At 43.4% G+C, this 12,494-nt stretch overlaps 1 protein-coding gene across 1 annotated transcript in view; it reads left to right on the forward strand.

Moving 5' to 3' along the window:
- cacna2d4a (calcium channel, voltage-dependent, alpha 2/delta subunit 4a) overlaps positions 1–12,494 on the forward strand; it is a 366,454-nt gene that overhangs the window by 40,190 nt on the left and 313,770 nt on the right. The window contains exon 8 of the mRNA XM_063059526.1: positions 430–504. Coding sequence (XP_062915596.1) covers positions 430–504 — 75 coding nt within the window. The remainder of the gene's footprint in view (positions 1–429; positions 505–12,494) is intronic.

Genomic DNA, 12,494 nt, shown 5'->3' on the forward strand with positions numbered 1-12,494 from the left:
CCTCACATGACTTTGCTGCATTTCTTTTGTTATCTTTAGGGTTGGTGATTCAGTGTGGCTAACCATCCTCACTGTACTGTCTGCCAGCTTGAGGGCATCTAAAATGCTAGTGTGAAGTCCTGTAGCATGTATAATTTATTAATCTACATTTATTTCCAGTTAAGCAAAGCATTTTTAAAAATTTCACTGATTGATTCACATATTACCTGTATGCTCAAACAACACTAGAGAGTTTATCAGAGCTGTTGTCATGCTGGAGAGAGGTGAATGGAGAGGAGCAGCAGTTGAATTCACACTGTCTGGTCCATCAAATGAATGTTATACTTTCACTAAACCTCTATTCCATCCATATCCTTAGAGGCTACTCAGTAGAGAAAGACCACAGTGTGGCATTACCTAAAAGTACAAATTGTTTTCCTCTTCTTCCAGTACAATGACTACGTTCATTATGTTGAGCCCTGCTTCAAAGGAACACTGGTGCAGGCTGACAGGGATAACCGAGAGGTGAGAATTAAGGATTTTACCTAGTTCTATTAAGAACTGTGTGAATTGTTGGAAATTTTTGTCAGATCAATTTGTGCAGTAATTATTAAAAGAGTACATGAAATAATAGATGTTTGTAAGTCAATTGCATGCTAGTACCTCATTCAGGTGTAGCATGCATGAAGAAGCTAACATATTGAATATACAGTGTCCAAAAGAAAGATATAACCTGGTATCTAACCTAAATATATTGGCATTTGGATAAGTGGTAATAGATTCTGAAGCGAGTTATAGGCTGAAAAAAAAGATATGGACCAATACTTGTTAGCTGAACTTGCAAATAACACAATTCATCTCAAGGTGCCCCAGATTTTCCTTTACTTTTTATTTTATTTGAGGATACAGCATGGAATAGGCCCTTCCATCTTCCAGGCCTTTGAGCCACCCAGCAACCCCCAACAGCCCCAATTTAACCCAAACCTAATTATGAGATAATTTACAATGACCAATTAACCTACCAGTACATCTTTGGACTATGGGAGGAAACTGGAGCTCCTAGAAAAAACCCACACGTTCCACGGGGTGACTCCTTACAGAGGACGCTGGGTTGAACTCTGAACTCTGGTGCCCCAAACTGGAGTAGCGTCATGCTCACCACACTATATTACCGTATCATAAGATTCTAATTACTATCAGAAGGTTATGTTGAGTTACCGTGCCATTCCATATCAAAGTTATATCCTGAATCAAACAACCATATAATTAAATGTTTATACCTAGAACCATGATTGTTAGTTTTTTCTGTACTGTCTCTTTATATTCTTCCTGAAGGTATATTACCAATAATGGACAGAAACTTCATTTGTAGCATGACTGGTGTCTCAATGAGCCTTCCCTTTATTTATGAATAATAGAATCTCATATGCTTTACTAAATGCTCTTTCAATATGTCCTACCATATTTCAGGATTTAAAGACACATGCATCCAGGATTCAGCATTGATCCTTCAGGAATATCATCATAAGCCATCCTACAATGTGAAAAACACTGTTTATGTTGTTCTCTGTATTTGTTTTGTTAAGTCAATTTTTCAGTCTGTGCTTTTAATGTTCCTATAATTCCATCCATTTGTGTGGGAAGTTATCAAATAGCTTTTGGAAATCAACCTTCTATGTTGCTCATAAAAAAATTCTATAATTTTAATCATATATGATTTCCTTTTGATGAATCCCTGCTGATTCTATTTAATCACTCAAATTTTTGCAAGTGCCTCTTAATATTTTCCCCGATTATTTATCTCTAAACGTTTCCCTGCGTCTACTGTAGATCGAATGATTGTTCTCTAGATGCCCCATATACCCTTATAATATGCACCCTTTGAAAAGCAGTGTTATATTTGCCATTTTGCAATTCAGTGACAATTTATACAGCATTTCTGATACCTCCTTCTTCTCAGTTTTCACGCAAATGTTCAGCCTCCCTTCTTTTGAAGTTTTGACAAAATCTTGGCCTTGGTTAAGACAGATATCCAGCACTCATTTTATATTCCAGCTGATTATGCTTCTGTATAATCAATTTCTTTATCTCTAATCTGCCCAACCCTCCACTTACTAGTTTGCCAACTGCATGCTTAGAAACAAAAATAAATATTAAAATATTAAAAAATATACAGTAAACCTCCTATAGGCTGCTCACTGATCATTTTGAAATCTTTATGGTTTGACATTTGGTTCACCAGGGCCTTGGTTCCTGCATTTCCTTTCAGAACTGGATGGAGCCGTTGTTCCTACGTTCCCTTTCACACACGAACTCATGTTCCCATACTCCCTTGCACACTCTGGGGCCAAGATTCCTGTGCTGCCTTTCACACACTATTGCCCCTTAAAACTTACTCGGTTCTGTTTCTTTAAATTTAGCAAGTTCACTGGAAAATTATTCTACTGCATTGAGACACTCCATTGGTTGGAGTCGACCACGGATGCTGTGTCCCAACTGTCTTTGTGACATGCAAGCCAGAGCAGTATGATATGGAAAGCAAGCTGGTGGCCGTATAGTAGGCTCCCCCCTCTCCACACAGCTGATAAATCCCAAGGAGCTGCAGAAACCAATAGTTTGGTATCAGCAGTATTGCAGAAGTTGCCAGTCAGCATTGAACTTGACGTAGGACCGAGCTACAGACTTTACATAGAAACAGAAAACCTACAGCACAATACAGACCCTTTGGCCCACAATGCTGTGCGGAACGTGCACTTACTTTAGAAATAACCTAGGGTTACCCTTAGCCCTCTATTTTTCTAAGCTCCATGTACCTATCCAGGAGTCTCTTAAAAGACCCTATCATATCCACTTCCACCACCATCGCCAGCAGCCTATTCCACACACTCACCATTCGCTGCGTAAAAAACTTACCCCTGACATCCCCTCTATACCTACTTCCAAGCACCTTAAAACTGTGCCCTCTTGTGCTAGCCATTTCAGCCCTGGGAAAAAGCCTCTGACTATCCACACGATCAATGCCTCTCATCATCTTATACACCTCTATCAGGTCACCTCTCATCCTCCGCCACTCCAAGGAGAACAGGCCGAGTTCACTCAACCTATTCTCATTAGGTATGCTCCTCAATCCAGGCAATATCCTTGTAAATCTCCTCTGTGCTCTTCCTACAGTTTCCACATCCTTCCTGTAGTGAGGTGACCAGAACTGAGCACATTACTCCAAGTGGGGTCTGACCAGGGTCCTAAATAGCTATAAAATTACATCTCGGCTCTTAAACTCAATTCCACGATTGATGAAGGCCAATACACCGTATGCCTTCTTAACCACAGAGTCAACGTGTGCAGCAGCTTTGAGTGTCTTGTGGACTCGGACCCCAAGATCCGTCTGATCCTCCACACTGCCGAGAGTCTTACCATTAATACTATATTCTGCCATCATATTTGGCCTACCAAAATGAACAACCTCACACTTAACTGGGTTGAACTCCACCTGCCACTTCTTAGCCCAGTTTTGCATCCCATCGATGTCCCGCTGTAACCTCTGACAGCCCTCCACACTACCCACACAACCCCCAACATTTGTGTCATCAACAAATTTACTAACCCATCCCTCCACTTCCTCATCCAGGTCATTTATAAAAATCACAAAGAGAAGAGGTCCCAGAACAGATCCCTGAGGCACATCACTGGTCACTGACCTCCATGCAGAATATGACCCATCTACAACCACTGTGTCTTCTGTGGGGAAGCCTATTCTGGATCCCATGCCTCCTTATTTTCTCAATAAGCCTTGCATGGGGTACCTTATCAAATGCCTTGCTGAAATCCATATACACTACATCTACTGCTCCACCTTCATCAATGTGTTTAGTCACATCCTCAAAAAATTCAATCAGGCTCGTAAGGCATGACCTGCCTTAGACAAAGCCATACTGACTGTTCCTAATCATATTATTCCTCTCCAAGTGTACATAAATCCTGCCTCTCAGGATCTTTTCCATTAACTTACCAACCATTGAAGTAAGACTCACTGTTCTATAATTTTCTGGGCTCTCTCTACCCCCTTTCTTGAATAAGGGAACAACATCTGCAACCCTTCAATCCTCTGGAACTTCTCCTGTCCCTATTGATGATGCAAAGATCTTTACTAGAGGCTCAGCAATCTTCTCCCTCACCTCCCACTGTAGCCTGGGGTACATCTCGTCTGGTCCCGGAGACTTATCCAACTTGATGCTTTCTAAAAGCTCCAGCACATTATCTTTCTTAATGTCTATATGCTCAAGCTTTTCAATCCACTGTAAGTCATCCCTATAATCGCCAAGATCCTTTTCTGTTGTGAATACTGAAGCAAAGTATTCATTAAGTACCTCTGCCATCTCCTTCGGTTCCATACACACTTTTCCACTGTCACACTTGATTGGTCCTATTCTTTCACGTCTCACCCTCTTGTTCTTCACGTACTTGTAGAATGCTTTGGGATTTTCCTTAATCCTGTCCGCCAAGGCCTTCTCATGGCCCGTTCTGGCTCTCCTAATTTCATTCTTAAGCTCCTTCCTGCTAACCTTATAATCTTCTAGATTCATATCATTACCTAGTTTTTTGAACCTTTCGTAAGCTTTTCTTTTCTTCTTGACCAGATTTTCAACAGTCTTTGTACACCACGGTTCCTGTTCCCTACCATCCTTTCCCTGTCTCATTGGAACATACCCATGCAGAATGCCACGCAAATATCCCCTGAACATTTGCCACATTTCTGCCGTACATTTCCCTGAGAACGTCTGTTCTCCATTTACGCTTCAAAGTTCCTGCCTGATAGCTTCGTATTTCCCCTTACTCCAATTAAACACTTTCCTAACATGTCTGTTCCTATCCCGCTCCAATGCTATGGTAAAGGAGAGAGAATTGTGATCACTATCTCCAAAATGCTCTCCCACTGAGAGACCTGACACCTGACCAGGTTCATTTCCCAACACCAGATCAAGTGCAGCCTCTCCTCTTGTAGGCTTATCTACATATTGTGTCAGGAAACCTTCCTGAGCACACCTAACAAACTCCACTCCATCTAAAGTCCTTGCTCTAGGGAGATGCCAATCAATATTTGGGAAATTAAAATCTCCCACCACAACAACCCTGTTATTATTACATCTTTTCAGAATCTGTCTCCCGATCTGCTCCTCGTTGTCCCTGTTACTATTGGGTGGTCTATAAAAAAGCACCCCGTAGAGTTATTGACACCTTCCTGTTTCTAATTTCTACCCACAGAGACGCAGTAGACAACCCCTCCATAACTTCCTCCTTTTCTGCAACCGTGACACTATCTCTGATCAGCAGTGCCACGCCCCACCTCTTTTGCCTCCCTCCCTGTCCTTTCTGAAACATCTAAAGTCTGGCACTCTAAGTAACCATTCCTGCCCCTGAGCCATCCAAGTCTCTGTAGTGGCCACAACATCATAGCTCCAAGTACTGATCCACGCTCTCTCATCCACTTTGTTCAAAATGCTTCTTGCATTAAAATAGACACATCTCAAACCATCGGTCTGAGCGTATCCCTTCTCTATTACCTGCCTATCCTCCCTCTTGCACTGCCTCCAAGCTTTCTCTATTTATGAGCCAACCGCCCCTTCCATCACCTCTTCAGTTTGGTTCCCACCCCAGCAATTCTAGTTTAAACTCTCCCCAATAGCCTTAGCAAACCTCCCTGCCAGGATATTGGGCCACCTTGGATTCAAGTGCAACCTGTCCTTTTTGTACCGGTCACGCCCCTCCCAAAAGAGGTCCCAATGATCCAGAAATCTGAATCCCTGTCCCCTGCTCCAATCCCTCAGCCACGCATTTATCCTCCACCTCACTCTATTCCTATACTCACTGTCGCGTGGCACAGGCAGTAATCCCGAAATTACTACCTTTGAGGTCCTGCTTCTCAACTTCCTTCCTAACTCCCTGTAGTCTCCTCCCTTTTCCTACCTATGTCACTGGTACCAATATGTACCACGACCCCTGGCTGTTCACCTTCCCACTTCAGGATATCATGGACCCAATCAGAAAAATCCTGGACCCTGGCACCTGGGAGGCAAACTACCATCCGTGTTTCTTACCTGTGTCCACCTGTCTTACCTGTCTGACCCCCAACTATAGAGTCCCCTATTACTGCTGCCTCTTCCTTTCCCTACCCTCTTGGGCCACAGAGGCACAGCCACTGTTGCTTTCCCCAGGTAGGCCATTCCCCCCAACAGTACTCAAACAGGAGTACTTATTGTTAAGGGGGACAGCCACAGGGGTACTCTCTAGTATCTGACTCTTGGCCTCCCCTCTCCTGACTGTTACTTACTAATCTGAATCCCGAGGCCCTGGTGTGACTACTTGCCTATAGCTCCTCTCTATCACCTCCTCACTTTCCCTGACCAGACGAAGGTCATCGAGCTGCATCTCCAGTTCCCTAACCTGGTCCCTAAGGAGCTGCAGCTCGACGCACCTGGCGTAGATGTGGCCATCCGGAAGGCTGGGAGTCTCCCGGACATCCCACATCTGACACCCAGTACAGAACACCGGCTTCACAGACATACTTCCTGTTTCTATTCCTCACAGGTAACTTACCTCACTTCGACCCCGTTATCGCCGAAGCCCTCCGTCGATGACCGCTCCTTTGATGGCCACTCCGCTAGGCAGTGTCTGCCTTTTATGCCTGAACCTTCCCTGCTATCTAACGCAGAGTTTTCCTCAGGGTTTATTCCCGAAGCCTTCCCCATGAGTGGGTATAGCTGCAAGCTTACGGAGCTTTGAGATCAGAGTTTTCCTTCTCCTGGATGAGCTGCCAACCACTGCTGATAAGCCCTATATGCCCAAAGTGACAGGCTTTAAGGCGCCTTTGCCCCTTCTCCTGTCAGTAGAAACAGTTCCACTAGGCTTAGTAGCTAAGTCACACGTGAAGGCCAGGAGCTGGACTTGGTTGTCAGAGGCTATTTGCTTCAGCTGAATATTTCAGTTATTAAGTCTGTTTTTCTGGAGAGGCGAAGAAAAAGAGGGAGCATCACTGGGGTAAATTAAATAATGAGGGGTATAGGAAGGGCTGATTGCAGGAAACTTTTCCCCATATCAGAAGTAGAAAAAAAACTAGAGGGCATTGATCTAGGATTGGTGGAAGATTGAGAGAGGATTTGAGGGGAAATTGGAGGTAAATGAAATGCCAATGGTAGAAGCAGGGTCACTGACAGTATTTTAGACCTGTCTAGATGAGCACTTGAATCACTTGAGCACGGAAGGTTATAGGCTAAGGGATGAAAGATGACATTATTATAATGGCATTATTATAAATCACCCATTTCCATGCTACATGACTGTGTTGGAATCTGGGCTTCATCACAGTCTTAATCCAATCATGGAACTGAATTGAATGTCTTGTGTGAGATGACAGTGACTACCTTTGACATCAAGATAGCATTTGCTTGAATATTACATCAAGGATCCAGTTGAAACAGAAGTCAATGGGCATCAAGGAGAAAGCACTCCAATAGTTAGTCTCATACCTTGCAAAAAGGAAGATGATTGTGCTCGTTGGAGTTCAGTTCTCCAGGATATCAGTTCAGGAATTCCACAGGGTCCAAATACCCAACAATCATCAGCTATTTCATCACTAACTTTCCTTACATCATGAAGTCAGAAATGAGGATGTTAATTGACAATTACAACATTGTCAGAATCAAGTTTAAAATCAGTGGCCAATGTCCTGAAGTATGTTGTTTTGCAACAGCAGTACTTTGCAATAATAATAATAAAAAAACTATAGATTACAATAAGAAATATACATACAAAAATTAAATTAGGTAAGTAGCTCAAAAAAGAGAGCAGAAAAGAAAAAAATAGTGAGGTAGTGTATGTAGGTACATTGTCCATTCAGAAATCTGATGGCGGAGCGGAAGAAGCTGTTCCTGAAACATTCAGTGGATGTCTTCAGGCTCCTCTACCTCCTCCTTGATGGTAGCAATGAGAAGAGGGCATGTCCTGGGTGATGGAGGTCCTAATGGATGCCGCCTTTTTGAGGCATTGCCTTGTGAAGATGTCTCGATTCTGGGGAGGCATCATTCCCATGATGGAGTTGGCTGAGTTTGCAACTTTCTGTAGCTTTTTTCCAATCCTGTGCAGTGGCCCCTCCATAATAGATAATGATGCAACCAGTTAGAATTCTCTCCACTGTAGATCTGTATAAATTTGTGAGAGTATCTGGTGGCATACAACTTTCCTCAAATTCTTAATGAAATATAGCTACTCTTGTGCTTTCTTTGTAATTGCATCAATATATTGGGCCCAGAATAGATCTTCAGAGCTGTTGATACCCGAGAACTTTCAACTGCTCACTCTTTTCATTGTTGATCCCTCAATGAGGACTGGCGTGTGTTCTCTCGACTTCCCCTTCCTGAAGTCCACAATCAAGTGCCTGATCTTACTGACATTGACTGCAAGGTTGTTGTTTCTACACCACTCAACCAGCTGTTCTGTCTCACTCCTGTACACCTCCTTATCACCATCTGAAATTCTGCCAACGAAAGTTGTGTTATCAGCTGATTTATAGATGCTGTTTGAGTTGTGCCTAGCCACGCAGTCAGGAGTATAGAGAGAGTAGAGCAGTGAGATAAGCACGCATCCTTGAGGTGTGCCAGTGTTGACTGTCAGCAAGGAGAAGATGTTATTTCTGATCTGCACTGACTGTGGTCTCCGGGTGAGTAAGTTAAGAATCTATTTGCAGAGTGGGATACAGAGGCCCAAGTTTTGGAGCTTGTTGGTTAGTACTAATGGTATGATGGTGTTGAACACTGAACCGTAATCAATAAACAGCAGCTTGCATAATTATTGCTATTGACCAGGTGATCTAAGGCCAAATGGAGAGCCAGTGAGGTAGCATCTGCTATAGACCTATTGACGTGATAGGAAAATTGCTGGTCCTTTCTGGACTTGGACGTAGAGTTGATTCTGGCCATGACCAATCTCTCAAAGCACTTCACCACAGTAGATGTGAGTGCAACTGGGATGTAGTCTTCAGGCAGCTCACCCTGTTCTTCTTTGGCACTGGTATGATTGTCGCCCTTTTGAAGCATTACGGCAGTGAGAGATTGAAGATGTCCTTGACCAATCCCACCAGTTGGTTGGTACAGGTTTTCAGAGCCCTACCAAGTACTCCATCAGGGCCTGACACCTTGTGAGGGTTCAATCTTGTGAAAGCTGTTCTAATGTCAGCCACCGAGACAGAGATTACAGATACTGCAGGGATTCACACAGGTGTAGTTTTATTTTCCCTTTCAAAGCATGCATTAAAGGTGTTTAGCTCATCTGGAAGTGAAGCATTAATGTTGTGATGTTAGGTTTTACCTTGTAGGAGTAGTAGCCTGCAGTCCCTGCCAGAGCTAACATGCATCCAATTCAGTCTCTAACTTTTGATGGTGAATTGTTTTTTCACTTAAAATAGCCCTTCCATAGGTCACACCTGGATTTCATGTAAAGTTCTGGATCACTGGTCTTGAGTGCCACAGATTTACCCCTTAACAGACTATGAATCTCCTAGTTTATCTACAGCTTTTGGTTTGGGTACAACTACCTAGGATAGCAAGATAAAGTAGAACCCACGCATTGAGGTTCTACTAATACAGAATACAGACAGTTCTTTTCACAAGGACAGCTGTGGTTATCAACATGTAGGCTTATTGATGCTCTCCCAGTCAAGAAGATAGTCTTAAAGCAAACACTCTTATCAAACTGTTCAGGTGAACTTCAAAACTGTTCAACATTTCTGTTTTTATCTCAGTATCTGATTCTACTATAAGTCTAGTGTACCCTTGAGACTGTTCAACACCTTTAATAATTTTTAGTCAATGACCCATATAAAACATCCTATATGGATGCATCATGGCTTCATATATAATAACTGGTTATGCCTCCTTCATATTATCCATTTCTGCCCCGGGGAAAAGTCTCTAGTGATCCACCCAATCTATGCTTCTCATATCTTATACACCACTATCAAATTGTTTCTCATCCTCCTTCATCGTCATCATGGCTATCCCTCGAGGTCAAGGATGATGGTCTTCGTTCTGAAGAAGTGGCCCACAGAGCGAAGACGCCCGTGTATGGTATTTGTTTAACGTGTACTTGTTGTTGCACTCCAAGAAGCACAAGATACTTCACAAATCAACCAACTGTTCCAATGGCATGGAAACCACAATGATTGAAGCTGATGGATTTGTTACAGCCTTCATCCGCATTCACAGCCGTGAGTTCAAAGTAACTTCATCCGCCTGTTCCACCGTTGAGGTCTTGGTTGGATTGTTCTTTGTCAGGGGCCTCACCCTCGACCTTACCACCATGGGTGACCCTACCAGGAACATAGCTCCAGACGGCGTCGCTCTCAGGATCACAGGACCACACAAGCTTCTCCAGCATGACAAGGTGACAATCCATGGGGAAGTCATCCTCCTTCAGTCCAAAGAGAAAAGCACCTGCTCACTCAAACTTTCCCCATAAGAGATCTCGAATTCAGACAGCATCCTAGTAAATCTCCTGTGCACCCCTCCCTAAAGCTTCCACATCCTTCCTATAATGAGGTGACTGAAACTGAACGCAATACTAATGTGGTCTAACCAGAGTTTTATAGATTTGCAGCATACGTCATGGCTCTTGAATTCAATCCCCTGACTAATGAAGGTCACAGACCATCGGCCTTCTTAGCCACCCTAGCAACTTGTGCGGCAACGTCGCAGGAACAATGGACTTGGACACCAAGATCTCTCTATTTCTTCACACTGCTAAGAATCTTGCCATTAACCTTTTACTCTGTCTTCAAGTTTGATCGTCTAAAGTGTATCACTTCACACTTTTTTGGATTGAACTCTATTTTCCATTTTTCTGCACAGCTTTGCATCCTGTCTATATCCCATAATAAAAGCCTCCACATTATCTGCAACACCACCAACGATTGTGTCATATGTAAACTTACTAACCCACCATTCAAGTCATTTATAAAAATCACTTTTTCATTCAAGTCATTTATAAAAATCACAAGAGCAGGGACTCCAGAACGGATCTTTATGGAACACCATCGTTAGGTCACATCTGGAATTTCCAGTTGGCGGACGATTTCCCACCACGTCGCTCTGACATATTGGGAAATCATGTTCGTGGCAGGTTACAGCAGTGGTTTGCCTTTGCCTTCTGCCGCGTGAGTTTAAAGAAATCACTACCTCTTACAGTGGATGACCAGGACGTCTAAGTGCCTTGTCGTGCTCTTCGCGCTCCAGAAATGCCTGCTGGCCTGCCTTCTTGACTGTTGGACCATTAATTGGTCTCTTCCACTCAATTTGCCATGGCCAGACTTCACACACTGGGATAGGCAGATCCCCTACCTCACCGAGGGTCGAAGACCCATCGGCTACCCTCACTTGGTTTGGCCCGTCCGCTGAGATGGTTTACCAGGGTGTGGCCACTGTGTGTGTTACAGCTATTTGGAGCCACAGATGAGAGCTGAGCGCCAGGTGGGGAGCAAAGGTGGATGAGCTGCCCTGAAAAGGGCATGGCAGGCCCCCCACCAGAGGTGCTACCCCTCCCCAGACACCCCATACACCCCTATGGAACACCACTAGTCACCAACTCCATCACAGCTTGATATGGAAACACCAATGTCCTTGAACAGAAAAGTCTACAGAAAGTAGTAGATACGGCCCAGTCCATCACGGGTAAAGCCCTCTCCACCATTAAGCACGTCTCAGGAAAGCAGCATCCATCATCAAGGACCCCCACCTCCCAGGTGATGCTCTCTTCTCACTGCTGCCATCAGGAAAAAGATACAGGAGCCTCAGGAGTCACACCACCAGATCCAGGAAAAGTTATTACCCCTCAACCATCAAGCTCCTGAATCAGAGGGGATAACTTCACTCAACTTCACTTGCCTCAACACTGAAATGTTTCTACAACCTATGGACTCACTTTCAAGGGCGTTTCATCTCATGTTCTCAATATTTATTACTTATTTATTATTATTATTATTCTTTTTGTATTTGCACAGTTTATTGTATTTTGCACATGGTTGTTTGTCTGTCCTGTTGGGTCTGGTTTTGAATCAAGAAATTGAATGTCAGGTTTGTATATGGTGACATGTTCAGTATGTATTTGATAATAGATTTACTTTGAACTTTCAATATGTACCATCTGGGCAAGCTAATTCTGAATCCAAGCATCCAACTTTACATGGATCCCATGTCTCATGTCTTTCTGGATGACCCTACTACAACGAACCTTGTTGACTACGTTACTAAAATCCATAATTATCACATTCATCATTCTACTTTTATCAATTTGTTTTGTTACTTCCTTGAAATAATTAATCAGACTTGTGAGACATGACTCGCCCCTCACAAAGCCTTACTGATAAGACCGTAAACACAAAATACCTGCAGATGCCGGGGTCAAAGCAATATGCACAACACGCTGGAGGAACTCAGCAGGTCGGGCAGCATCCCATCATTGAACAGTCA

Source organism: Mobula hypostoma, chromosome 9 (genome assembly GCF_963921235.1).
Source record: "Mobula hypostoma chromosome 9, sMobHyp1.1, whole genome shotgun sequence".
Taxonomy (NCBI): domain Eukaryota; kingdom Metazoa; phylum Chordata; class Chondrichthyes; order Myliobatiformes; family Myliobatidae; genus Mobula; species Mobula hypostoma.